The sequence below is a fragment of the Eumetopias jubatus genome, unplaced genomic scaffold, assembly GCF_037043125.1.
Source record: "Eumetopias jubatus isolate StellerSeaLion01/CBP00866 unplaced genomic scaffold, mEumJub1_p1.0 scaffold_3, whole genome shotgun sequence".
NCBI lineage: Eukaryota > Metazoa > Chordata > Mammalia > Carnivora > Otariidae > Eumetopias > Eumetopias jubatus.
Genome location: NW_028274809.1, coordinates 138,207,327 through 138,233,794, shown reverse-complemented (window position 1 = coordinate 138,233,794; position 26,468 = coordinate 138,207,327). Strand labels below are relative to the sequence as shown.

General features: G+C 39.4%; 1 protein-coding gene and 1 pseudogene across 1 annotated transcript in view; both read left to right on the top strand.

Annotated features, from left to right (window-relative positions):
* The window catches only part of LRRC63 (leucine rich repeat containing 63), a 43,676-nt gene extending 17,567 nt beyond the window's left edge, over nucleotides 1-26,109 (top strand). Inside the window, 5 exon segments of the mRNA XM_028105929.2 lie at nucleotides 12,477-12,575; nucleotides 12,812-12,948; nucleotides 15,737-15,820; nucleotides 21,027-21,266; nucleotides 25,866-26,109. Of these exon segments, the coding sequence (XP_027961730.2) occupies nucleotides 12,477-12,575; nucleotides 12,812-12,948; nucleotides 15,737-15,820; nucleotides 21,027-21,266; nucleotides 25,866-26,109 (804 nt within the window).
* On the top strand, nucleotides 1,304-2,183 carry LOC114211384 (peflin pseudogene; annotated as a pseudogene).
* Nucleotides 26,110-26,468: the final 359 nt, after the last annotated feature.

Sequence of the window (26,468 nt, the reverse complement as noted above, 5' to 3'; positions counted from 1 at the left end):
TCTCCATCGCTTTTGATGTTCTCTGCATGGTCTATCTTTTGTTGTGCAGAAGCCATTCAGTCAGCCCTCAGTTTTTCTTCAGGAGGAATTGCTCTATAAATAGGTGTAGATGGGGTGAGTGAATGGAAAAGTGAGTTCAGGATCTTTCTATGTCACCATCTTGGACCAGAAGCCTCAAAAGTGCTTTATTTTAACCAAGCTTCAGTCTTTACAGAGCTTTCCGGTTAACTTTTTCTCTTAGGGCTGTGGCCTTTCAGCCCTTTCATACCAAGTCTGAGGCCTCTTGCCCTTGGTAAGCCATGAATTCCAATTTTTATCTCTGTAGCCCTATTAGACTGGCTAGCATTCTTCTCAACTTCTTGTCCACAGCTTGTGATTAGGCAAATGACTTAGGGAGAAAATTAGTGTTCTGCCTACCACCCTGAGAGTCTCTTCCTTCTAGAAGTTTGGCTTATTAAGTCCTAGCTACCTTGGTAATTCTCCAAGCATTTATTGTGTTGTGTTTGTTGACCTTTTTGGTTTTAGTGAGAAGGTTGGTTTGAAATATGGTTGTTAACCATTAGGAGAAGTGAATAATCAGATTATCTGGTTTTGAAGGGAACTACTTTATTTTTTTTTAAAGATTTTATTTTTAAGTAATCTCTACACACAACGTGGGTCTCAAACTTACAACTCCGAGACCAAGAGTCACATACTCTATTGACTGAGCCAGCCAGTTGCCCTTTGAAGTGAATTACTTTATTCATTCATTTATGCGTTCGTTCGTTCTTTCATTCATTACATGGGACTTTAACTCACAACCCTGAGATCAAGACCTGAGCTGAGATCAAGAGTAGGATGCTTAACCAACTGAGCCATCTAGATGCTCCAGGAATGAATTACTTTAAATCAGAGGTTGGTGAGTTTTTCTGTAGAGGGCTGGATAGTAAAATCTTAGTCTTTGAGGGTTGCATGGTCTCTGTCACTACTCAACTCTGTTCTGTAGTGCAAAAGCAGCTATATATAATACTTAAAACTTATGAGCATGGCTATGTTCCATTAAAACTTTACTTAGAAAAACAGGTGGCAGAGTGTAGTTTGCTAATTCTTGATTTAAATGGAGAAAGAATGTAGCTTATAAAGAGTTGGGTGGAGCTAGTGAAGAAAAACTTTATTTCCACAGCCATTAATATTATTTTAAAAAATATTTGACTCCAGAGTAGAATCCTGAACTTTGTGGGGGGTGATATAAAAGAATTAAATGTCATAATTCCTGATCTAGTTCAGGGCCTTATTAAAAGAAGCAGACTTTAGGTGACGTCGAGTTGCCATGGCCAGCTACCCGTACGGGCAGGGCTGCCCAGGAGCTGGAGGACAAGCGCCCGGAGCCCCTCCGGGCAGCTACTACCCTGGACCCCCCCATGGTGGAGGGCAGCATGGCAGTGGGGTACCCCCCGGTGGCTGTTATGGAGGGGGGTCCTGCCCCTGGAGGCCTTATGGACTGACTACCAGCTGATGGGGGACCCTATGGACACGCCAACCCTGGGGGACTCCCCTCTGGAACTCCAGGAGGACTATATGGTGGAGCGGCCCCAGGGGGCCCCTATGGTCAGCCACCTCCAAATTCCTACGGCGCCCAGCATCCTGAGCCTTATGGACAGGGACCTCCTCCAGGTGGCGTTCCTCCCAATGTGGATCCTGAGGCTTACTCCTGGTTCCAGTCAGTGGATGCCGATCACAGTGGCTACATCTCCATCAAGGAGCTGAAGCAGGCTCTGGTCAACTCCAACTGGTCCTCTTTCAACGACGAGACATGTCTCATGATGATAAACCTGTTTGACAAGACGAAGTCAGGCCGCATTGACGTCTGTGGTTTCTCAGCCCTGTGGAAGTTCATCCAGCAGTGGAAGAACCTCTTCCAGCAGTATGACCGGAACCGCTCCGGCTCCATCAGCTACACGGAGCTGCAGCAAGCTCTGTCCCAGATGGGCTACAACCTGAGCCCCCTGTTCACCCAGCTCCTGGTCTCCCACTATTGCCCGCGCTCCACCAACCCCGCCATGCAGCTAGACCGCTTCATCCAGGTGTGCACCCAGCTACAGGTGCTGACGGAGGCCTTCCGGGAGAAGGACACAGCCATGCAGGGCAACATTTGACTCAGCTTCGAGGACTTTGTCACCATGACAGCTTCTCGCATGCTCTGAGCCGGCCCCTCTGGAGAACGGAGTGTACCAGGGACCTTTCCTGGCTCCTGAGAGTGGGAGAGGCCTGTAGGCCTCTCCTTTTTTCCTGCCCCTCCTAGAAAAAGATTTTCCCTTGCCTGATGCAGCGCTGTTTCCGAAGAGGGCTGGGAGTCTCCCCGTGACCAAATCATGGGGACCTGGGCTGAGGCCACACAGGTAGTGGCCTGACCTAAGAGAGGCCTGGAAGTTGAATGTCCTTAGAGCCCTGAGCATTTGAATGGCCCAGCCTTGCACCAGGAGCAGGAGATGTCAGTCACTGCTGTGGAGTGAGTAGCATCAGTCAGCTGGGCTCCAGCCTTTGGCTGTCCCTTCTGCGCCCTGACACCAGCGGTGAGTGTTCATCTGCCTCTTGCCATTAGCACCTGAGCCCCCTCACCCATACCGTCTTGTCCGATGAACCCAGTTTCTCCAAAGTGGAAGCTAACCAAGCATGAGAGAGGTTTGTCTGAGGGACCAAGTGGCTTGGGTTCCACCAGCCCCATGCCCCAAATCTGCGCGCATTGACTTCTCGCTGCCTGGGTGCCGTCCCTGCTCAGGGAGCTCGGACAGGCTGCTCTCTGGGCATCCTTGGCTAGGCTCCCCCTCTGCAGCTTGGACCCCTCCCTTGCCTGCCATTCTCTGCTTGGCTTTAATCCCCAGGGGACAGTTGCCACCTCCCACTGCCAATGCTCTTTTTTTATTTGTGTGTGTGTGTGTGTGTGTGTGTGTGTGTGTTTTTCTTTCGGGGCCAAAAGTTCAGTGAAACTGTAAGCTTCAATAAAAGGACAAAACTCTGAGGGAAAAAAAAAAGAAGCAGACTTTATATGAACAAAAATTTACACAAAACAAGTATACCAATTAATCTAATACAGACCCAAGATATAAGTATTTAAGGTTGCTAGAGCAGTTCAAGAAATTAGGAAGGGGTCGCCTAGGTGGCTCGGATGGTTAAGTGTCTGCCTTCGGCTCGGGTCGTGATCCCAGGGTCCTGGGATTGAGCCACACATCCGGCTCCTGGCTCAGCAGGGAGCCTGCTTCTCCCTCTGCCTCTCCCCCTGCTCGTGCTCTCTCTCTCTATCTCTGTGTCTTGAATGAATAAATAAAATCTTTTTTAAAAAAAGAGAGAGATTGGGAAGGACTCCATATTCTTAGTGATTAGTTTTTTCCTTTTCTTTTTAAATTTAATTTTATGTTACTTTATTTTTTTATTATTAACATATAATGTATTATTTGTTTCAGGGGTACAGGTCTGTGATTCATCAGCCTTACACAATTCACAGCCCTCACCATAGCACATACCCTCCCCAATTTCCATCACCCAGCCACCCCATCCCCCCACCCCCCTCCACTCCAGCAACCCTCAGTTTGTTTTCTGAGATTAAGAGTCTCTTAGGGTTTGTCTCCCTCTCTGGTCTTATCTTGTTTCATTTTTTCATCTCTTCCCCTATGATCCTCTGCCTTATTTCTCAAATTCCACACATCAGTGAGATCATATGATAATTGTTTCTCTGATTGACTTATTTTGCTTAGCATAATACCCTCTAGTTCCATCCGTGTCATTGCAAATGGCAAGATTTCACTTTTTTGATGGCTGCATAATATTCCATTGTGTACATATACACCACATCTTCTTTATCCATTCATCTGTTGATGGACATCTGGGCTCTTTCCATAGTTTGGCTATTGTGGACATTGCTGCTATAAGCATTGGGGTGCAGTTGCCCCTTCAGATCACTACATTTGTATCTTTGGGGTAAATACCTTGTAGTGCAATTGTTGGGCCATATGGTAGCTCTATTTTCAACTTTTTGAGGAACCTCCATACTGTTTTCCAGAGTGGCTACACCAGCATGCATTCCCACCAACGGTGTAAGAGGGTTCCCCTTTCTCCGCATCCTTGCCAACATCTGTCGTTCCCTGACTTGTTAATTTTAGCCATTCTGACTGTTGTGAGGTGATATCTCATTGTGGTTTTGATTTATATTTCCCTGATGCTGAGTGATGTGGAGCATTTTTTCATGTGTCTGTTGGCCATTTGGATCTCTTCCTTGCAGAAATGTCTGTTCATGTCTTCTGCCCATTTCTTGATTGGATTATTTGTTCCTTGGGTGTTGAGTTTGATAAGTTCTTTATAGATTTTGGATCCTAGCCCTTTAACTGATAGGTCATTTGCAAATATCATCTCCCATTCTGTTGGTTGTCTTTTGGTTTCATTGACTATGTCCTTTGCTGTGCAAAAGCTTTCTATCTTGATGAAGTCCCAAGAGTTCATTTTTGCCCTTGCTTCCCTCCCTTTGGCAATGTGTCTAGGAAGAAGTTGCTGAAGCTGAGGTCGAAGAGGTTGCTGCCTGTGTTCTCCTCAAGGATTTTGATGGATTCCTGTCTCACATTTAGGTCTTTCAGCCATTTTGAGTCTATTTTTGTGTATGGTGTAAGGAAATGGTCCAGTTTCATTCTTCTGCATGTGACTGTCCAATTTTCCCAACACTGTTGAAGAGACTGCCTTTTTTCCATTGGATATTCTTTCCTGCTTTGTCAAAAATTAGTTGACCATAGAGTTGAGGGTCAATTTCTAAGTTCTCTATTCTATTCCATTGATCTATATGTCTATGTCTGTGCCAGTACCATACTGTCTTGATGATTACAGCTTTGTAATAAATCTTGAAGTCCGGAATTGTGATGCCACCAGCTTTGCTTTTCTTTTTCAACATTCCTCTGGCTATTCGGGGTCTTTTCTGGTTCCATATATATTTTAGGATTATTTGTTCCATTTCTGTGAAAAAAGTTGATGATATGTTGATAGGGATTGCATTAAATGTGTAGATTGCTCTAGGTAGCATAGACATTTTAACAATATTTGTTCTTCCAGTCCATGAGCATGGAAACTTTTTCCATTTCTTTATGTCTTCCTCAATTTCTTTCATGAGTATTCTATAGTTTTCTGAGTACAGATTCTTTGCCTCTTTGGTTAGATTTATTCCTAGGTATCTTATGGTTTTGGGTGCAATTGTAAATGGGATCGACTCCTTCATTTCTCTTTCTTCTGTCTTGTTGTTGGTGTATAGGAATGCCCCTGATTTCTGTGCACTGATTTTATATCCTGCCACTTTATTGAATTCCTGTATGAGTTCTAGCAGTTTTGGGGTGGAGTCGTTTGGATTTTCTACATAAAGTATCATATCATCTGCAAAGAGTGAGGGTTTGACTTCTTCTTTGCCGATTCAGATGCCTTTTATTTCTTTTTGTTGTCTGACTGCTGAGGCTAGGACTTCTAGAACTATGTTGAATAGCAGTGGTGATAGTGGACATCCCTGCCGTGTTCCTGACCTTAGGGGAAAAGCTCTCAGTTTTTCCCCATTAAGAATGATATTCGCTGTGGGTTTATCATAGATGGCTTTTATGATACCTAGGTATGTACTCTCTGTCTCTACACTGTTAAGAGTTTTAATCAAGAAAGGATGTTGTACTTTGTCAAATGCTTTTTCTGCATCTGCTGAGAGGATCATATGGATCTTATCCTTTCTTTTATTAATGTAGTGTATCACATTGGTTGATTTGTGGATGTTGAACTGAACTTGCAGCCCAGGAATAAATCCCACTTGGTTGTGGTGAATAATCCTTTTAATACACTGTTGGATCCTATTGGCTAGTATTTTGGTGAGAATTTTTCCATCCATGTTCATCAGGGATATTGGTCTGTAATTCTCCTTTTTGGTGGGGTCTTTGTCTGGTTTTGGGATCAAGGTAATGCTGGCCTCATAAAATGAGTTTGGAAGTTTTCCTTCCATTTCTATTTTTTGGAACAGTTTCAGAATAGGTATTAATTCTTTTTTTAAAAAAAATTTTATTTATTTATTTGAGAGAGAGAGAATGAGAGATAGAGAGCACGAGAGGGAAGAGGGCCAGAGGGAGAAGCAGACTCCCTGCTGATCAGGGAGCCTGATGCGGGACCCAATCCTGGGACTTCAGGATCATGACCTGAGTCGAAGGCATTCACTTAACCAACTGAGCCACCCAGGCACCCAGGTATTAATTCTTCTTTAAATGTCTGGTAGAATTCCCCTGGGAAGCCATCTGGCCTGGGCTCTTGTTTGTTGGGAGATTTTTGATTATTGCTTTAATTTCCTTGCTGGTTATGGGTCTGTTCAGGTTTTCAATTTCTTCCTGGTTCAGTTTTGGTAGTTTATATGTCTCTAGGAATGCATCAATTTCTTCCACATTGTCTAATTTGTTGGCATATAGTTGCTCATAATATGTTTTTATAATTGTTTGTATTTATTCCGCGTTGGTTGTGATCTCTCCTCTTTCATTCATCATTTTATTTGGGTTCTTTCTCTTTTCTTTTTGATAAGTCTGGCCAGGGGCTTCTCAATCTTATTAATTCTTTCAAAGAAACAGCTCCTAGTTTCATTGATCTGTTCTACTGTTTTTTTGGTTTATATTTAATTGATTTCTGCTCTGATTATTATTTCTCTTCTCCTGCTGGGTTTAGGCTTTATTTGCCGTTCTTTCTCCAGCTCCTTTAGGTGTAGGGTTAGGTTGTTTATTTGAGAACTTTCTTGTTTCTGGAGAAAGGCTTCTATTGCTTTATACTTCCCTTTTAGGACTGCCTTTGCTGCATCCCAAAGATTCTGAACAGTTGTATTTTCATTTTCATTTGTTTCCATGAATTTTTTTTTTAATTCTTTTTTAATTTCCTGGTTGACCCATTCATTCTTTAGTAAGGTGCTCTTTAACCTCCATGTATTTGAGTTCTTTCCAACTTTCCTCTTGTGATTGAGTTCAAATTTCAAAGCACTGTGGTCCGAAAATATGCAGGGAATGATCCCAATCTTGTGGTTGAGACCTGATTTGTGACCCAGGATGTGATCTATCCTGGAGAATATTCCATGTGCCCTAGAGAAGAATGTGTATTCTGTAGTTTTGGGATGGAATGTTCTGAATATATCTATGAAGTCCATCTGGTCCAGTGTGTCATTTAAAGCCCTTATTTCCTTGTTGATCTTTTGCTTAAATGATCTGTCAATTTCAGTGAGGGGGGTGTTAAAGTCCCCTACTATTACTGTATTATTGTTGACGTGTTTGATTTTGTTATTTTTTTTTTTTTAGATTTTATTTATTTGAGAGAGAGAATGAGATAGAGAGAGAGCATGAGAGGGGGGAGGGTCAGAGTGGGAAGCGGACTCCCCGCTGAGCAGGGAGCCCGATGTGGGACTCGATCCCGGGACTCCAGGATCATGACCTGAGCCGAAGGCTGTCGCTTAACCAACTGAGCCACCCAGGCGCCCCTTGATTTTGTTATTAATTGGCTTATATAATTGGCTGCTCCCATGTTAGGAGCATAAATATTTAAAATTGTTAGATCTTCTTGTTGGATAGGCCCTTTAAGTATGATATCTAGTGTCCTTCCTCATCTCTTATTATAGTTGTTGGTTTAAAATCTAATTTGTCTGATATAAGGATGGCCACCCCAGCTTTCTTTTGATGTCCATTAGCATTGTAAATGGTTTTCCACCCCCTCACTTTAGGTCTGGAGGTGTCTTTGGGTCTAAAATGAGTCTCTTGCAGACAGCATATAGATGCGTCCTGCTTTTTTATCCAATCCGATACCCTGTGTCTTTTGATTGGGGCATTTAGCCCATTTACGTTCAGGGTAACTATTGAAAGATATGAATTTAGTGCCATTGCATTGCCTGTAAGATGACTGTTACTGTATATGGTCTCTGTTCCTTTCTGTTCTATGTTACTTTTGGGTTCTCTCTTTGCTTAGAGGAACGCTTTCAATATTTCTTATAGGGCTGGTTTGGTGATCACAAATTCTTTTAGTTTCTGTTTGTCTTGGAAGCTTTTTATCTATTTTCAATGAGAGCCTAGCTGGATAAAGTATTCTTGGCTGCATATTTTTTTCATTTAGTACCTGAATATATCATGCCAGTCCTTTCTAGCCTGCCAGGTCTCTGTGGATAGGTCAGCTGCCAATCTAACGTTTCTACCATTGTAGGTTACAGACCTCTTGTCCTGAGCTGCTTTCAGGATTTTCTCTTTGTCTCTGAGATTTGTGAGTTTTACTAGTAGATGTTGGGGTGTTGAGCTATTTTTATTGATTTTGAGGGGGGCTCTCTGTGCCTTCTGGATTTTGATGCCTGTTTCCTTCCCCAAATTAGGGAAGTTCTCTGCTATAATTTGCTCAAATATACCTTCTGCCCCTCTCTCTCTTCTTCTTCTGGGATCCCCAATTATTCTAATATTGTTTCACTTTATGGTATCACTTATCTCTCGAATTTTCCCCTCATGATCCAGTTGTTTATCTCTTTTTCAGCTTCTTTATTCTCTGTCATTTGGTCTTCTATATCACTAATTCTCTCTTCTGCCTCATTTATCCTAGGAGTTAGAGCCTCCTTTAAAAAAAAAAAAAGAGATTTTATTTATTTATTTAATTAATTAATTTATTTTTAAGATTTTATTCATTTGATAGAGAGAGACACAGTGGGAGAGGGAGAGAGTGTACAAGGAGGGTAAGCAGCAGGCAGAGGGAGAGGGAGAAGCAGGCTTCCGCTGAGCAGGGAGCCCAATGTGGGGCTTGATCCCAGGACCCGGAGAGCATGACCTGAGCTGAAGGCAGACGCTTAACCATCTGAGCCACCCAGGCGCCCCTAGAGCCTCCATTTTTTATTGCACCTCATTAATAGCCTTTTTGATTTTGACTTGGTTAGATTTTATTTCTCCAGAAAGGGATTCTCTAGTATCTTCTATGGTTTTTTTCAAGCCTAGCTAGTATCTTTATAATCATTTTTCTGAACTCTAGTTCAGACATCTTACTAATCTCCATATTGACTAGGTCACTGGAAGTTGGTACTGCCTCTTATTCTTTTTTTTTTTAGGTGAGTTTTTCCATTTTGTCAATTTGTCCAGAGAAGAACAGACGAACGAGAACAAAATGCTAAAATGGTAACAACAACCCCAGAGAAATACACACTAAACAATCAGAAGAGACCTAAAACCAGGGGGGAATGAAAAAAATATATATATGATCAGGCTGTTGAATAGAACAGAGCCATACACTAGATTTGGGGTGTATTTTGGTCAGTTAGAAGAAACTGCATCCCAAAATTTTAAAGAAAGAAAAACATATATACACACACAAAATAACGTTAAATACAATGAAGGGATAGAATATGACTGTAAAAATGAAAACTAAAAAAGATTTTGAAAAAGGAATTGATAAAATAAGAAGTTGGTTGAAAAAAGAAAGAAGAAAAATTCAAAAAGAAAAAGATAAAGAAAATTTTTAAAATTAAAGTTGAAAGAATAAAGAAACAAGAAAGCTGGGGTGCCTAGGTGGCTCAATCCTGAAGCGTCTGTCTGCCTTTGGCTCAGGTCCTGATCTCAGGGTCCTGGGATCCAGCCCCACATCGGGCTCCCTGCTCAGCGGAGAATCTGCTTCTCCCTCTCTCTCTCCCTCCCCCTATACCTTCTCTCAAATAAATAAAAGTCTTTTTTAAAAAATAATTAAAAAAAAAAGAATCATGGGGGAAAAAGCCATGAATTCTATGTGCAGTATTCCCCTAGCCCTGGAGTTCTGTTTTCATTGATCGGTAAACTTGGTCTTGGCTGGCTGTTTGTGCTGATCTTCTGGGGGAGGGGCCTGTTGCCGTGGTTCCCAAATGTCTTTGCCGGAGGCGGAATTGCCCTGCCCTTTCTGGCCCGGGCTAAGCAAGCTGCTCGGGTTTGCTCTCAGGAGCTTTTGTTCCCTGCAAGCTTTCCGTACAGCTTTGGAGGACGAGAGTGAAAATGGCAGCCTCCCAATCTCCATCCCAGAGGAGCCGAGAACTCAGGGCCCCACTCCTCAGTGCTCCCCCAGAGAAAGGCAGTAAGTCACTCCTGTCTCCCCGGTCTCCAGCTGCACTCCGTGCTCACCCGGCCTCTGGCACCCGACCCCGTGTGGAGTCTCCAAACCCAGCAGAGCCCTGCGGTGCGCTCCCGCACCGCTCCTCCCGGGGGAGAAAGGGGAGTCTCCCCGGATCTGCCGCTTGTTGGGTCCCTGCTGGAGGAGCAGTGGCCTGACTGGGCCGCAGATCACAGTTTATGGCAACCCCAAGCTGAGAGCCCGCGCCTTGGCTCCGTCTCTGCAGCTGGCTTCCCCGCTCCGATACCTGGGAGCTCTGCCGCACTCAGGCACCCCCGGTCTTTCTGTGACCCCGAGGGTCCTGAGTCCACACTGTCCGCGAGGGTTCCACCCCCCGCTTAGCCACCGGAACGACGTCCCTCAGAGGAGCCGACTTCTAAAAGTTCCGATTTTGTGCTCCGCGGCTCTAGCACTTGCCAGAAGTGGCCCAAGGAGGCCCCCTCCCCCGCCGTCTATCCTCCCGAATATCGCCTCGGATTCACTTCTCCGCACGTCCTACCTTCCAGTAAGTGGTCGCTTTTCTGTTCAGAGAGTTGCTGCTATTCTTTTCTTCAATCTCCTCTTGAGTTTGTAGGTATTCAGAGTGGTTTGATAGCTATCTAGCTGAATTCCTGGGACCAGATGAAATTTAGGTCTCCTACTCCTCTGCCATCTTGGACCACACTCCTCTTAGTGCTTAGTTCTACACAGCCTTTACATGATAACCACAGCAAACAGGTTTTATGATGGGATGGTAAAAGAGAGATCCGGGGTACCTGTGGTGGGCCAGCCTCCTAGTGAAGGTCCCTGGGATTACATGAGGCAACATCAAGGTTCTGGATACTCATTCAGCCAATATTTATTAAGAACCCACCATGTGCCAATGGAAACTATGTATCTTACTATATAGCAGTGTGCAAAACAGAAGAGAATACCTATTTCATGGAGCTTATTATACCTTAGTGGGGTGAGACCATACATATATTTGTACACAGTCTGTCCTGTGATTATAAGAACTATGAAGAAAAATAAAGCAAGTGACGGGACAGGCAATCATCACTGGAGCGCTGGTTTGAGAGGTTGCTATTTGTCATAGGTTGACTCTATGTAGGCCACTGATGAGGTGAGACTGTATAGTTCATGGGACGAGATGAGGAAAGAACTTTGCAGGCAGAAGGAAATGTAAAGGCGCTAGCTCCCTGAGTGCACTAAGTGGAAAGAATAGAGACTATGACAGACACATTTCTACTATGTAAGTGCAGCACTAGTTCTGCAGAGAAGTGTTTATGATAGGAAAAAAGAATGCCTACCTTTGTCTACATACACATTTAGAAACAGTAATACTTTAATAAAAGGTCAGTCTTGAAACCAGTACTATCAACTTCACGGTTCTTTAGCCATGAGCCTTTCGTTCTTATATGGTAGGCGGCATAGCCTAATGCTCCTGCAACTATGTCCCCCTTCTCTGCAAGCCAAGGTCTGTCTGATTCTCCAACAGTGGAGGGCCTTGGTCCATTCACTTGACCACTACTGATCCTATGACCCTTAAGAAACAAATGTTTCAGTTTTCCTGGAATATTAAAGATACTGGGGGCACCAGACAGGTCTTAATCAGTTCTGACTGCTCTGACAAAATACCATTAATTTCTCACAGTTCTGGCAGAGGTGGGTGTCAGCTGATTTGTTTCCTGCTTAGAGGTCTCTTACTCACACCTACTTTCTTCCTGTATCCTCACCTGGTGGAAAGAAAGAGCTCTGGTCCCCTCCTCTTCTTATAAGGGCACTAATCCCATTATAAGCGCTCCACTCTTAAGACTTCATCTAACCCTAATTACCTCACAAAGGCCTCACCTCTAGATGCCATCACATTGGGGTGTGGGGCTTCAACATAAAGGTTTGTGGGCAGTGCAAACATTTAGTTCATATCAGGGCATAATTCTCCTCAATCAGAATCGGCATATTTAAGCAAGAAGTTTTAGATAGATATTAGATTAATATAAAGATAACAGAAATAGAAGTAGAAACATGAAAAAAATAAGATAAAAGAGATAATTAAATATAAAATATATTTACTTACATTTCAGCATGCAAGGGACATTCCATAAATGTTTGCTTGTGGTTAATCAAAATAATTCCTGTCACACATCTAACACTAAACTTATTATATACATGAATACTTAGCAGTGTTTCTATTTTGTTTCTATCCTTTCCATATTTAAGGAATTATTATTATGGCAGAGTAACATAAATGAATGGAAGGTGAGTATAGGTTTGCTAGTGTATTGTGTCAAGCACTGTCACTCAGTTATGTGCTCATTTTTTTTTTACTTTTGTATAAAATATTTTGTGCATTGTTAACTAACCTCTTATCTCTTGTCACTTTCTTTTAGGGCTTTTTTATCACGAAATGTCCAGACTTAATGATTTTGGCTTCCCAATTGATATATCTTAACTTATCCTTTAATGACATCAGTTACTTTCCCACAGAAGTGAGTCCATTTTTATCATGTGAATATTGCACTAATTTCTTATTAATAATAATTATAAAAAATAGACACTTATGATACCCTGGAAAAGAGTAAAAAAAGAGATAGATGATACAGCTGATCAATGTTCCTTTGCTGATTCTACTGCATTAGTTCAAATGGTTTATAAAATGTACCAAATAGAGATCTGTGGTACTTTATCATTCTACTCATGTTTGTTTCTCTTTGCTGTTCCTCAGATACTTTGTCTTAAAAATTTACAAATACTATTACTGAGAAATAATCCTATCAAAGAAATCTCTTCTGAAATTCAACAACTTAAGCTCCTTAGAGTTTTCAGCATTGCCTTTAATTTGATTACTACTCTTCCACCTGGGTAAGGTCCATAGCCTGAGATTATGAGCACAGAAAACAAAGAGCTTATAATTTAGAAAGAGATCAATTTCCCTTTTGAAAACGGGCTAGCAACTTTTTTAGCCATTGAATGATTCCCATTCTCTTCCGATTAGCTGATTTGCTTCTTATCATTGTGTTAAAAAGTAATCCTAGCAGCTACATAGATGGCAACTAATGCGGGGCTAGTGAATGCTCATCTAGAGATTCATTATTTGAGTATGGATTAAATGAACACAAATCACAGAAGGAGGCTCAAGTGAGAAACTTGCACTGATCCCTTGACAGCCTTTATATATATGGAAAGGACACTGCATGTGGAATTAGGAAATCTAGACTTTTATCTTCAAAATTGATAATGATCTCTTTTGTCTGGAGAGTCACTTAACCTTCTTGGTCTCAATTTCCTAATCTATAAATCAAGAAATTAACCAGTATGATACATAACATCCTTTAATAGGAATGTTGATATTTGGTTTTAAAAGAGATGGAATTTTTCCAGACATATGGACTGGTAATTATTTTTAATTCCTAAACCAAAACCTTAGCCAAATGCAAAACAAGATACATCTTTCAGGTTAGAGTTTAACAAATTGAATGTGGGTTAAGGGCAAAGGGACAGGGACTCTTAAATAGTTGAACAACATTTTGTAAAGAAGATTCTCATAGTAATTAAGGAAATGCATCAAAATTCACTTATAAAGTTGTTCACCCAGCATTGTTTATATTTATCAATCCAACAAATTCTACATTCATAAACTGTAAAACTATTCAGTCATTTAAAAGAACAAAAAAGCATGTAGAAGTTATGCCATGTCTGTATAAATAAATATATATATATGCATTTCACATCACACATAATATGTATAAGAAATCAACACTGAAAGTAAGAATATTGCATTGTGTGTATTTTATTTCTTTTAAATCATCTATATTTTTCAACAGTAATGTAAATTGTATTTTCCCTGCCTTGATACTAGAAGCAGCTATTTCTCTAAGCAAACCCTGCTTCCTTTTTATTGGAAGATGGTATTTAAAACTGAAATCTGGGTACTAGGTGTCCCAATGCTATTGGGACGACATTGCTTCTAGACACTCCCTGGGAACAGAGCTAAGTAATATACGTACATATACTAATCTGTGTGTACACACATATCTATAATTATTTCTGTGTGTGTATATATATATTTGTGTATATATACACACACACACGTAACCCTGCATGTATATATACACATATATGCACACACACACAAATACATATATATGTGCATATAGAGACACTTATATATACGTATATGTGCATCTAAATAAAATTTATATTTAATAATCTATAAAATTGTAATTATAAACTTTAATAACCGTAATTGTCATTTAAACAAAATGTAAAAATTCCTAAAGCAACTACGACTTGTTCATAACTACAGGGTCAACATTGTTCACTATTTAGAGATTAAGCAAATTAGTTTGAACTATTGGTTAACTATTGGTTATACTCAAAAAGTTTTAAGGAGCTATTTCTCAAAAATATTAGTGTTTCTAAAATAAATCAGTATATATATATATACATATATATATATTTAAGATTTTATTTATTTACTTGACAGAGAGAGAGCACAGGCAGGGGGAGTGGCAGAGGGAGAGGGAGAAGCAGGCTCCCCGTTGAGCAGGGAGCCCGATGCGGGGCTCGACCCCAGAACCCTGAGACCACGCCCTGAATCAGAGGCAGACGCTCAACCAACTGAGCCACCCAGGCACCCCTAAAACAGTATATTTTTTTATTAAATAACATAGGTTATGTATGCATATCAAGGGGAGACCGACAGCACAAATTCACCAAGGCCTAAATTTTTGTTGCTACTATTTTTGCTTTGACCTGCTTGGGGCATAGAGTATAAAGCAAATGCAGATAGGAAAGCCCGGATTCCTTAGGCACAAAGAACTGGGTTCTCATCCTAGCTATGTCCCTTACAGGTAGGCCCTCTACAGTTACAGTTATGCCCTTGATTATACTATGGAAATGTATAATCAACTCTCTCAGATTAAATGTTGGAAGTTTTGTAACCACGAAAAGGTCTGTGATTTGCCTATTTAGTTTTCTTGTAAAATAAAGACAATAGATCATTTCAAAAATCCAAAAGGTTTTTTCTTTTTCCCAAAGCTTTGAGATAGCATTTGTTCATGAAATATTTGAGATATTTTGTTCATTTAAGGGGTAATGACATCACCAGGATGTGTCTCTCTCCTATCCTTGTTTTGTTTTGTTTTGTTTTGTTTTCCCCTTTCTTTTCTGTTTCTTGTCTTTTTCCATCCCAAAGCCTAACTGGAAGGCCCTCACAGCCTCCAGAAAGAACCCACTCCGCTAACATCTTGACTTCGGACTTCCCGCCTCCAGAACTGTGAGAGAATGTGTCCGTTGCTCTGAGCCACCTGGCTTTGTGGTCATTTGTTAGGTCAGCCCTAGGAAACTAATACAGCAACCAAGAAAAGACTATCTCTAAATGTGTTAGAAATTTCTCAGGTGGCTTTATCTGTATGGGGCTTTATCCACTCCAAACATTTCAAAGCAGTCTTAAAGGATAGATGAATCCTTTTAGGAACTTTGGTTGTCATTAAACCACCTACAATGAAAAAAAGTCCATAAATTTCAAGATCGTAGAAAAATGTAGTTTCTCTATACTTCTGTTTGCTCAAGTATTTAATTCTTTATTCATACCTCGTAATGACAAACATGTAATCATTTTTAATTTCATTTTCTCTTTCTATCTAAGGTTATTTTTTTTGTCCCATCTTGAGGAACTTGATATTTCTTACAATAGTATTGTTTCCATTCCAAATGAAATCCAGAAACTCAGGTATTTTGGAAGTCGTAAGTACACAAAGTCATATGCCCTGTAAGGATATATTTAGTGATGGCTGTGTTGGAGAAAATTGAGTTCTTCCATATATTTCATAGCCACAAAATATAATATATGAAAACATCACATTTACAAAAACATAATTTGAATGATTGGCATTTTTAAGACGTAACATTTTCAGTAATTATTTAAAAGCTGTACCGATGGCTTCTTAATAGAATGACTTGCTTCATTTTGTCCATTTTTCTGTGTGTACACCTCTAGTTCTTATCAGTTTTATTTATTTGGGGTAAGGAAATACATATATACAGTGTAAGCCTAATACGAAGCTCTGATTCTTTCTCACATTGATTTTTAAAAAGTCTCTGAAGTTCATCTATGTCCTCCTAGGTCAGTACCATACTATTTTGATTATGACTTTAGAATAATTTTTAATAATTAGTAGGGAGATTATTTTTCAATAATATTATTTTAACTTTTCTCTTTAGATCATTTAATATAATTCGAAGCCCCTCCACCACAAAAAAACATAAACACAAAACTGAGGTTTTGATTGGAATTGTCTTGAGTTTACATATAAATTTTGAAGAATTTACATTTCTGATGTTAATAAATCTTTTCATCCTAAAACATAGTATATTTTTTCATTTGTTCAGATCTTGTTTTATGTCCTTCATAAGAATTTATGATTTGCGGTACCTGGGTGGCTCCGTTGGCTGAGGGGCCAACTCTTGGTTTCAGCTCAGGTCATGATTTCAGGGTTGTGAGATTGAGCCCCACCACCAGACCCGCATCAGGCTCTGCACAGAGCCTGCTTGAGATTCTTTCCCTCTCCCTCTCCCTCCCTCTCTCCCTCCCCACGCTCTCTCTCTCTAAAATAAATAAAATCTTTTTAAAAATTTATGACTCATTTCACATAAATCCTTTATCTTTATTACTAACCTTCTCTAAGTATTCTATAATCGTGTTGCTACCATGAATGTAACATTTTCTCTAATTTTTATTTCTAGCTATTGCCAGTACAGAATAGAGAAAAGCTATGTCCTTCCTTACATGAATTTAAAATCAAGCTATATAACCAAAATTATCTTCATTCTGGTTCAGTTTTACTAGATTTTCTTTGGTTTTCTAGGAGCATAGTCTTATCTTCAGTAAAGCGAGATATTTTTCTCTCTGCTTTTCTAATATTTGTACCAATTATTTAAATACCCATGTGACAATCTTTATATTTTAACAGGAGAATTCAACCTGCTCACATTTGTTATGGTTGATAGCTGATATATTCAATTTTTTTCCTTCCATTTTACTGTGTATTTATTATTTATTTACTTTTTTCTTTTCCTATTTGCCTTCTGTGTGTGTGTCTGTGTGTGTGTGTGTCTGTGTGTGTGTGTGTCTGTGTGTGTGTGTGTGTGTGTGTGTGTGATTTTTTTTCAGGATGCTATTTGTTCTCTTTTTTTCCTCCCTCATTAATTTTGGAACTCTTCTGTACTTTCCCAGGCTATTAATGGCTATCTTTTTTTCCCTCCAAACACACAAACACATTTTTCTTTAATATTTTATAAAATCAAGATAAAAGCTACTTCCCCCTCTATGATGGTCCATCCCCCTCTGCTGCCTTCCACCGATAGTTGAGACCTTGAGAATTCTTTTATCTTCCTGCTTTTCCTCCAAATTCACTTACGCCTTATTTGATTCTAGGTGTTGCTGAGATGGTGTAGAAACTTCGGTTTCATATTCTCATTAGTATTTTTCTCTTCATTACATCTCTTTTTATTTAAAGAATGTTTATTTAGTGCTGAGGTCTCATGAGCATTTGCAGTCATTCTCCATTTATATTTCTCTATGTATTTCAAGACCCATAGCTTACTGCCCTTCTTTCGTCTCATCTGGAACCTGGAGATACCTCCTTTGATTCATTGTCTATTTAGAGTTTTCTCTTATTTACTTTCCTCAGATGGAGTTTGTGGGCCATTTTTTCCTCTGAATCTTTAATCCTAACAGATAATTGGTGGCTCCAGTAGGTGGGTGGTTGTGCACTGCAGCCCCTTCCATGAGAGGTCCCCAGCACCCCAGCCTCCCCCAGATTCCAGTGTTGTACACAAGGTGCCTGATGCCGGTTTGATTTCTTCTTCCTTTTAAGTGGTTCTTACTTTTATCTGGAAATATTATGATTTTCTCATAATCCTGGGTCTTCAGGAATTTTATTGGATTATGCTTAAGAGTGTGTCTTTTTTTTTTTAACCTGTTAAAACTGTTCTGCACCTAATTCTACCAGGGCTAAGGGAAACTGATGTTCCCCACACCAATAAGCAATTCTAGGACATGTGCTGGGTGTCCTACAATTCAACTCAATTCTGACACTATCCACCTGGAGATGGCATCAGATTTCACCGATTGAGGGCTCAGTTCCATAAGGCAGCCCATCCCCCCACCCCCCACTTCAGCTACAGGTAGAGACCTGTGCTTCTTACCAACCAGCTACAGGTTGGAGGTTCCCATGACTCCCTCTTCGGGTTCCATTAATTTGCTAGACTGGCTCATAGAAGTCAGGAAATCTGTTGACTCCCTGGGTTACCTGTTTATTATAAAGGATATATATTAGAGGATACAAATCAACAGCCAGATGAAGAGATACATCAAGCAAAATCCCAAATAAAGGAGCTTCTGTCCTCATGAAGTTTAGGACCTGACCCACTGGCATATTGAAGTGTTCTGATTCATCAACCTGGAAAGTCTCTGACCCATCTCTCTCTCTCTCTCTCTCTCTCTTTTTTTTTTTTTGTGGAGATTTCATTACATAGGCATGATTAATTAAACCAGTGGCCATTGGCGATTGATTTAACCTCTGGACCCTCTGCCCTCCCTGGAAGTCATGGCTGTTCATGGTTGGAACGGTTCCCTGAAAACCAGCCTCATCTTTAGGTGCTTTCCCCAAGTCACCTCATTAACAGAAACCCAGTTATGGTGGAAAGGAGCTTGTTATGAAAATAAGACATCCATTTCACCTTTATGGCTCTGAAGTGAATTCAAGAACTGAGAACAAGAGACAAAACATAACAAAAGATGCTCCCCTTGCTCTTACTGCTCAGGAAATTTCAAGGGTTTTGGGAGCTGTGATCCGGGAACTGTGGACGAAGTCCAAATATATATTTCTTGTAAGTTACAATATCACATCTGTCTTTCAGGGAATTCAAGGAACTCTTTTAATCACCAGCTTAAACTTTTTTGTTTTTAGTCAAGGAAATATGTTTACCATCACCGCTTCTCCATCTATTTTCTCTTCCGGAAACACCTATTATTTATATGTTAGGGCTGTTGGACCTATCTTCCGTGGCATCTATATGGTTTTTTTCTTGTACTTTTTCTTTATGTTTTTGCTCTGTTTGAGTTATTTCTTTTTTTTTTTTGAGTTTTTAAAGATTTTATTTATTTATTTGACAGAGACATAGCGAGAGAGGGAACACAAGCAGGGAGAGTGGGAGGGGGAGAAGCAGGCTTCCTGCTGAGCAGGGAGCCCGATGCGGGGCTCGATCCCAGGACCCTGGGATCATGACCTGAGCTGAAGGCAGACACTTAATGACTGAGCCACCCAGGCGCCCTCTGTTTGAGTTATTTCTTCTTTGTCTTTGCCTCTAATCTGTATGAAGACCATGTTCTTCAGCTCATCCACTTAATTCTTTAGTTTTACAAATCATGTATTTGGGTTCAAGAAAGGTGTGTGTGTGTGTGTGTGTGTGTGTGTGTGTGTGTGTGTGTGTGTGTTATTAAGTGAATTTTATTAAGTGTTTCTCCTGCTCCCCACCCCAACTTCTCTGCCTCCACAGAGTGTGATTGCCCCAGGAGCACTGTTCTGTGTGTTTGTCAGTTTTTCTCTTCTGGCTACACTGTCTTCTGCTCAGGACCAAAGGCAGTCTTCGAGCACCGTTCAGAGAGTGTCAGTGGTGTGACAGGAGGAAGTTTCTCTGCTCCCTAGGATGCTCAGCTGCTAAGGCTGTCTCAGTGTGGAGCTCTTCCAGCTTTAAAGATTGTTTAGCCTATCAAACTCCACAGAACTCATCGAGAGGAAAGATGAGCCCAGACTGCTGAAGCCTCTAAGATAAAGCGACTCCGGCGGGGGCAGCCTCCCCCAAGGCATTTGGGGACCCTCACTGGCATCTCCCTAGAGTCCATAACACTTATTCTGGTTTTCCACTGGGCTCTCTGCTGCTGGCCCTTAGGCTTGTGTTTGGTGTTGAGGGAGGAAAGTGGCCATGCCATCTCTCTCCTTTGGGACCAAAGTAAAGCCTGGGATCTTGCTCACTTTTTCCAAACTGACAAGTGCAGTAGTCAGTCTGTGGCTGAGGGATGAAGACAGCTGAGGTGCCATCTTCCTAGCCTCATTGTTTCAAATCCCTTCTTGACCGTGTTTTAGTATTGTCAGCAGGAGTCAGAACCAAAGAATTTAAATTGTGTGAGGAAGAAACTACACTGCACATGAGAATCTAGAGTTCCCAGCAACCTATGGCCTCCAGCCCTCATGTCATCCACTTCACTCCTAGCACCTTTGACAAGTCGGGCTAGCCTTTGATTTGTATTTATGTGTCCCTCATAAACAGATACTTTTCTGCCTGTCCTCAGCACTAAGTAGAAAGGAGATGAGTGACTGTAAAAACAGACAAACAAACAAACAAAACACCATAGACACAAGTAGTATAAAATGAGAAAATCAGTAATGTTGGTTCTCTTTGAACAAAGGAATCACTATTATCAGAAGCAACTGACACAGTAAAAACCAAGAGGATTCAGGTGATGAAAAATCAAAGTTGCAACATAGCACATGATACATTTTGATAGTGTTAATTTCACTGTTTTGATTAGGCTTGAAGGAAAAAAATATGTGCCGGCGTTCAATTTGTCTATGAAAATAGATTCATTCTTTGTATCATTATACTATACTATATTTTTTCTTTTTTCATAATGACATGTTGCAAAGACCCAGAGTACATGCTGTAACTCTACTAGTCACAGAAATGCACTCATCTGTATAATAATAAACTGTTTCATTTGCTTTATAATTCTCTGATTCTAAGGAAATACTTAAATACTTGTATTTTATTGCTACTATGTTTGATGCCAATTTGCAGGAACACTGGGAAAAAAATTTACTTCGGTATTATAAATTGCATAAATACCTTTTAAATTTGGTTTCCCTTATTTGCAGATTACTTGAAAAACTGAATGTTGATGGGAATGAACTGATGACTTTTCCATCTGCAATTTTGAAGCTTAACCTGAAAAAAATCCTGTTTGAGAATACTTTCACGCATCCTGCTTTTTGGAAAGAGAATTCTTTGAATAGCCCACCGTCTCTTACTCAGATTACTTCTTTTTTCTTTTTAAAAAATAATCTACATGAATATTATGATGTGATCCCAGTGGAAATTCAAAAGCTACTAAAATGGTGAGCAAATTCTAAAGCCCTTTTAATGAAAATACACTTTTTAAGCATTTAATATGTTATTCATTAGAGGCCAGGTGACAGTTTTACTATTAACATACCCACACCACAGCCTTGAACATACATAGAATTCTTTAAATTTCTCCTTCTGGCTCTTCCAACGTAATAATATAGTCTAAATTCAGCCCGTTTACCAATATTCTCAAGTCACTACTTCATTCCAGTGTGAGTTACAAGTTGCTGAGGCATAGCTGGCAACATCTATACCATTGTGATATTAATCTTTGCTATGAATTACTAAGGACTAGAAGTGGTTTCTTCCAAAAAAGCGTTCTTTAGTCCCAGGCATACTATGCAGGGAGATGCTTTATATTCTAACTTCCTAGGGACCAAGAAGAGAGCAGCTTTATTTAGAGCAATTTCTCCTCCTCAGGGATTAATGGCCAGCATGAGAATCATTCCCTAATCTCAGGACCAGGGTTTTCAAGCCCCATGTATTAGGAGTCCACTCAGCTTATCTCATATTTCCTTCAGATGGTATAAAACTATTTTTATACTCATCAGTGCTTATATTACTAATTTAACAAATATTTGCCGTATGCCTAAGTAAATTTCCCAGGAGTATATAAATTACCAATGTTGACTCCATAAAAGGCAGGAAGCCTAAACAGACTAGTAATCATCAAAGAAATTGAAAAAGGTGATTAATAATCTACCAATAAAAAAGGGACCAGGACCCGAAGTTTTCAATTTTAATGCAATGAGATGTCAGTGCTCATGAGATTCGAATGCACATGAAAAACTAAGAAAAATCTCGAAGGCCAAAAAGTTGTATAAAGAAGGAAAACCTAACTAGTGAGTGGTAAACAGATATGGGACAAAATGATTTGAATTCACACAAAGTAGGGAAAGCTGAACCTGACATTCCTCAAATCTGTACCCAAGAATGGGCTAAGTGTCCTCAAGCAGTGAATACCTTTTTTCCAGTTAAACAAATGTTTTCAAAAGACACATCCTCAATTTAGACTTTGGAGATTCCAGGAAATTAAGTTCAAATGAATATTATCTCACAATTTAAAGAAATTTCCAAATACATGAGGAAATAAGCCACCAAGAGTAAAAGTCAGCAAAACCAATCAACAGGTACACATCTCCAAGGATCTAAGATATTAGAATTTTACAGAACATGAAATACCTATTTTATGTGTTTAAAGTAATAAAATATAATTTTAATTTCAAAAGTGGTTAAGAAATAAAAGACTATCGAATATGGCCGGGCAAATATGAACAAGAAATTTTAAATGAAATTCAATTCAAGAAAGTAAGTGTTAACAGTTGAAATTAACTTGGTGCATGGATTAAACAGACAATTATACACACATGCAGAGGGAACTGAAGACAGTCTTGTGTCTCTGCAGACAGGAGGTAAAGAGATACATACTCTCACATAGACGTATATTCCCTGAGAATTCTGTAAATTCTCAGAAGTAATGGAAGATGTGAATTCAGATGCTGAAAGCTCTACACAAGCTGTTATTTACCACCTGGTGGTAAAACTGAAGGACACCACAGACAAGGGCAAAGACTTAAAATCATCTAGGGACAAAAAAGCCACTTACAAAGAATAACAAGCCCGCTGCCAGAAACCGTGGGACGGTAACTGAAGACCTGTGATTCTGCCCAGCACAACTAACCTGCAAGAACAAGGGAGGAAGAATGTCATTTCAGAAAAAAGAAAGCAGATAATTCACTCGCCCTAGATTTTCACTAAAGGAATTTGTAAAGGCGGTGCATCAGGACTCCAGGAGCAGGTCCTGGGATGTAAGAAGAAATGGAAGGAAAATATATTAGAAATATGTGGATAAACAAACATGATCTCTATGATCTATGAAATAGTAACAACAATGCCTATGGTGTGGTGTTAAAAAGAAGGTCTAACTAAAACCAGACATCAAAAAATGAGAGATATGGGGCGCCTGCGTGGCTCAGTCAGTTAAGCGTCTGACTCCTGGTTTCGGCTCAGGTCATGATCTCAGGGTTGTGAAACCCAGCCCCACATTGGGAATCTGTGCTCAGCAGGGAGTCTGCCTAAGATTCTCTCTCTTCCTCTCCCTTTGCCTCTCCCCCACATGCTCGTATATGTGCACACACTCTCTCTCTCTCAAAAAAAAAGAGATATTTAATGTGTGATATTTAATCGTGATATTTAAATGATACTTTTTGTAATAGCAGAAAGAAATATATTCTGTATTTATGGAGAGAAAACTTAAAGCTTGACAAAAAGGTAAAGAAGTTTGAATTAAATGAGAAAAATACATATTCAGGTATAATAAGATTCAATGCCAAAATATATCAGTTCTCCCCAAAAAGAGCTGTATATTCAATGTAGTTCTGGTCAAAACCTCAACAGAGTCTTCTGAAAAACTTGGTAAGCTGATTATAAAATGTATGGAAAAGCAGAGACTCCAAAATGGCCAAGATAAGCCTGAGAAAGAAGCCTAACATTTGAGGGACTTGCTGACCAGATATAAAGACTTATTATCAAGTGAGAGAAAGTAATACAGGTGGTATTACATGCAAGGAAAGACAAATTAACCAGTGGGAGGGAACTCATAGTCTAGTTACATTCTCATGCATATGTGGAAACTTGGTATCCGACAAAATAGCACTGTGGATCAGTAGGGAAAGGAGAGACTTTTCAATAAATGACACTGAGATCTTTGGTCACCTATAGGGGAAAAATGTACAGTTAGATTCCTGCTGTTTGTCACTATTACATATAAAATCATTTCCAGTTGGATTAATGATTTAAATATGAAAAGCAAAACTTTAAAGCCTTTACAAGCAAGTATAGGAGACTAATCTGTATGACTTCATGACAGGGAAAGATACTTTAAGCAAAACAAAAAATATAAACACTAGGGGCTCCTGGGTGGCTCAGTCGGTTAAGCATCTGCCTTCAGCTCAGGTCATGATTCCAGGGACCTGGGTTCGAGCCCTGAATCAGGATCCCTGCTCAGCGGGGAGCCTGCTTCTCCCTCTCCCTCTGCTGCTCCCCCTGCTTGTGCTCCCTCTCTCTGTCAAATAAATAGGTAAATAAATAAAATCTTTAAAATATATATATAAACAGTAGAGCCAAGTTTCATTATTTGACAAAAGTAGAATCATTCCATGTAATATGACACTGTCAATGAAATTAAGAGACGAGCCACTAAGAAGATATTGCAATGGGTATAGCTGTTGACACATATATATATGTCTCCTTCAAATCAAAGAAAAGATATAACCAATAAAAAGTGTATAAATGTTAGGAATATGCAATTCATGGATGATGACACAGATAGCCGATAAACATGACGTGTGTTAAATCTTACTAATAATCAAGGAACTGTGATACCAAATAGCAACAGATTTTTTGTTTACCTGTTTTATTAAGATTAAAAAGATTGACATAAATGCTGCCGTTGGATACCCCAAAACTGGATTATCATATACCAGTAGTAGTGCTGTAAATTGGTGAAAGCTTTGTGGAAGGCAATTGGACAGTATCCTATTTACCCCTTGAAATAGAAATGTAAATCTTCAGAATCTGTCTCATAGAAATAGTTAAAAGTGAACACAAAGTTAGATATAAGGATGATAACTGCAGCCTCAATGTGCATCAATTAAAAAGTGGTAAAATATATCATGGTGTATCCATATTATGGAATATTATGATGCTATTAATATGAAGTGAAACAAAATGTATTGCAATAAAAAGGTGTCCAAGACATTTTGCTAAATCTCTCTTTTGAGATTTTATACATAGAATTTAACATGTATACATTTTTTATATTAAATTTTTATTTTTTAAATCTAAAATTGGTAAATTATACCAATTTCTACACCACCAAGAAAGTATGAGTGTCCCTGGTGGTTCTTATCCTCACCAAACTTCGTACGGTCAGACTTTTCCATTTTGCCCATCTGATGATTATGAAATGGTATCTGGCTTCTCTGATTACTAATAAGATTGGCAAGCTCCACTTCTCAATGTTTTCTAGACATTCAAGTTTCTTCTTCTGTGAATAGTCTGTTCACGTGCTAATGTCAATGGACTAAGGGGTTGATGTCTTTTTTTTTTTTTAACTGATTTGGGAGCATTTAAAAATATATACAGACACTAATCCTCTATGAGGCTACAATATAGTCTCTTTATTTAAAAAACAATATATTTATTTTGAATTATAAAAATAATGCATATTTATTATAGAAAATTTGGAAAATGCAGAAAAAGATTATAAAGGTATATAAAATTTCTTGTGATCACATTGGCCAAGAATAATTACTATTTTCTACTTGGAATCTATGCTTAGAGTGTTTCTTGCTATGCATCTATACTTTTTTGTTTTAGAAAACTAGAATTGCTATATATACATTTATCTACTTTATTTTTTAGCATTTAATTTTTACTTGTGTATGTTTTAGCTCAATTAGATGGTAAGATCAAAAATGACAAAGGCCATATTTTATACTACTGTGAGTCTCACATAGCATCAAGCACAATGTCTTTTCTTCAGTAGAGATTTCCTAAATATTGACTTGATGTGTCTTTCATTGCAGTGCATCTAGATGTGAATGGTGTCAGGGTCCCAAGTTTGGTGAAGGTTTTCGAGTCATCCAGTCCTGTGACATTTTTGGAGCAACACACCTTCCTGTTTTGTTTCTTGTCTGTTCTTCTTCCTGCTATAGAAAAGTAAAGGAAAGCAGTTTTATTTCAGAGAGCATTCCTAGTAAAAAAGTAACTCTAAATTCTGACTTGGTAAGTCATGCAATGATTTAGGAGTCCCACTTTAAAAGCAATTAGAGTTTATGTCTATAGTAATGGATTTCTTCGAGAGTGCAGTTTCTTTCTTCTGTGACTCCTCTTTGTAATCCCAGCTCCTTATGAAAGTCTGTGACTGTTAGGGAATTGTTGCAGAATGATTACTTCAGAAGGATTAGTAAAGGTCTTTGGATTTCAGCAAAAATCTAGAAAATTTCTTTTAGAGCATGTTTGCTGTAAAATGAGCAATGATGGAAAATTTTGCAAAAAAGGATTTATCTTAAAACTTGCATTTTGGTGCATCCATTCCAAGTGATGTGATAGCATTTCAAAGTCATCAGTGGGGTTTGTGTCTCAGATGGGCTCAGATGGGTTCAAAGTCAAGTTCTCTTTGTGAATTT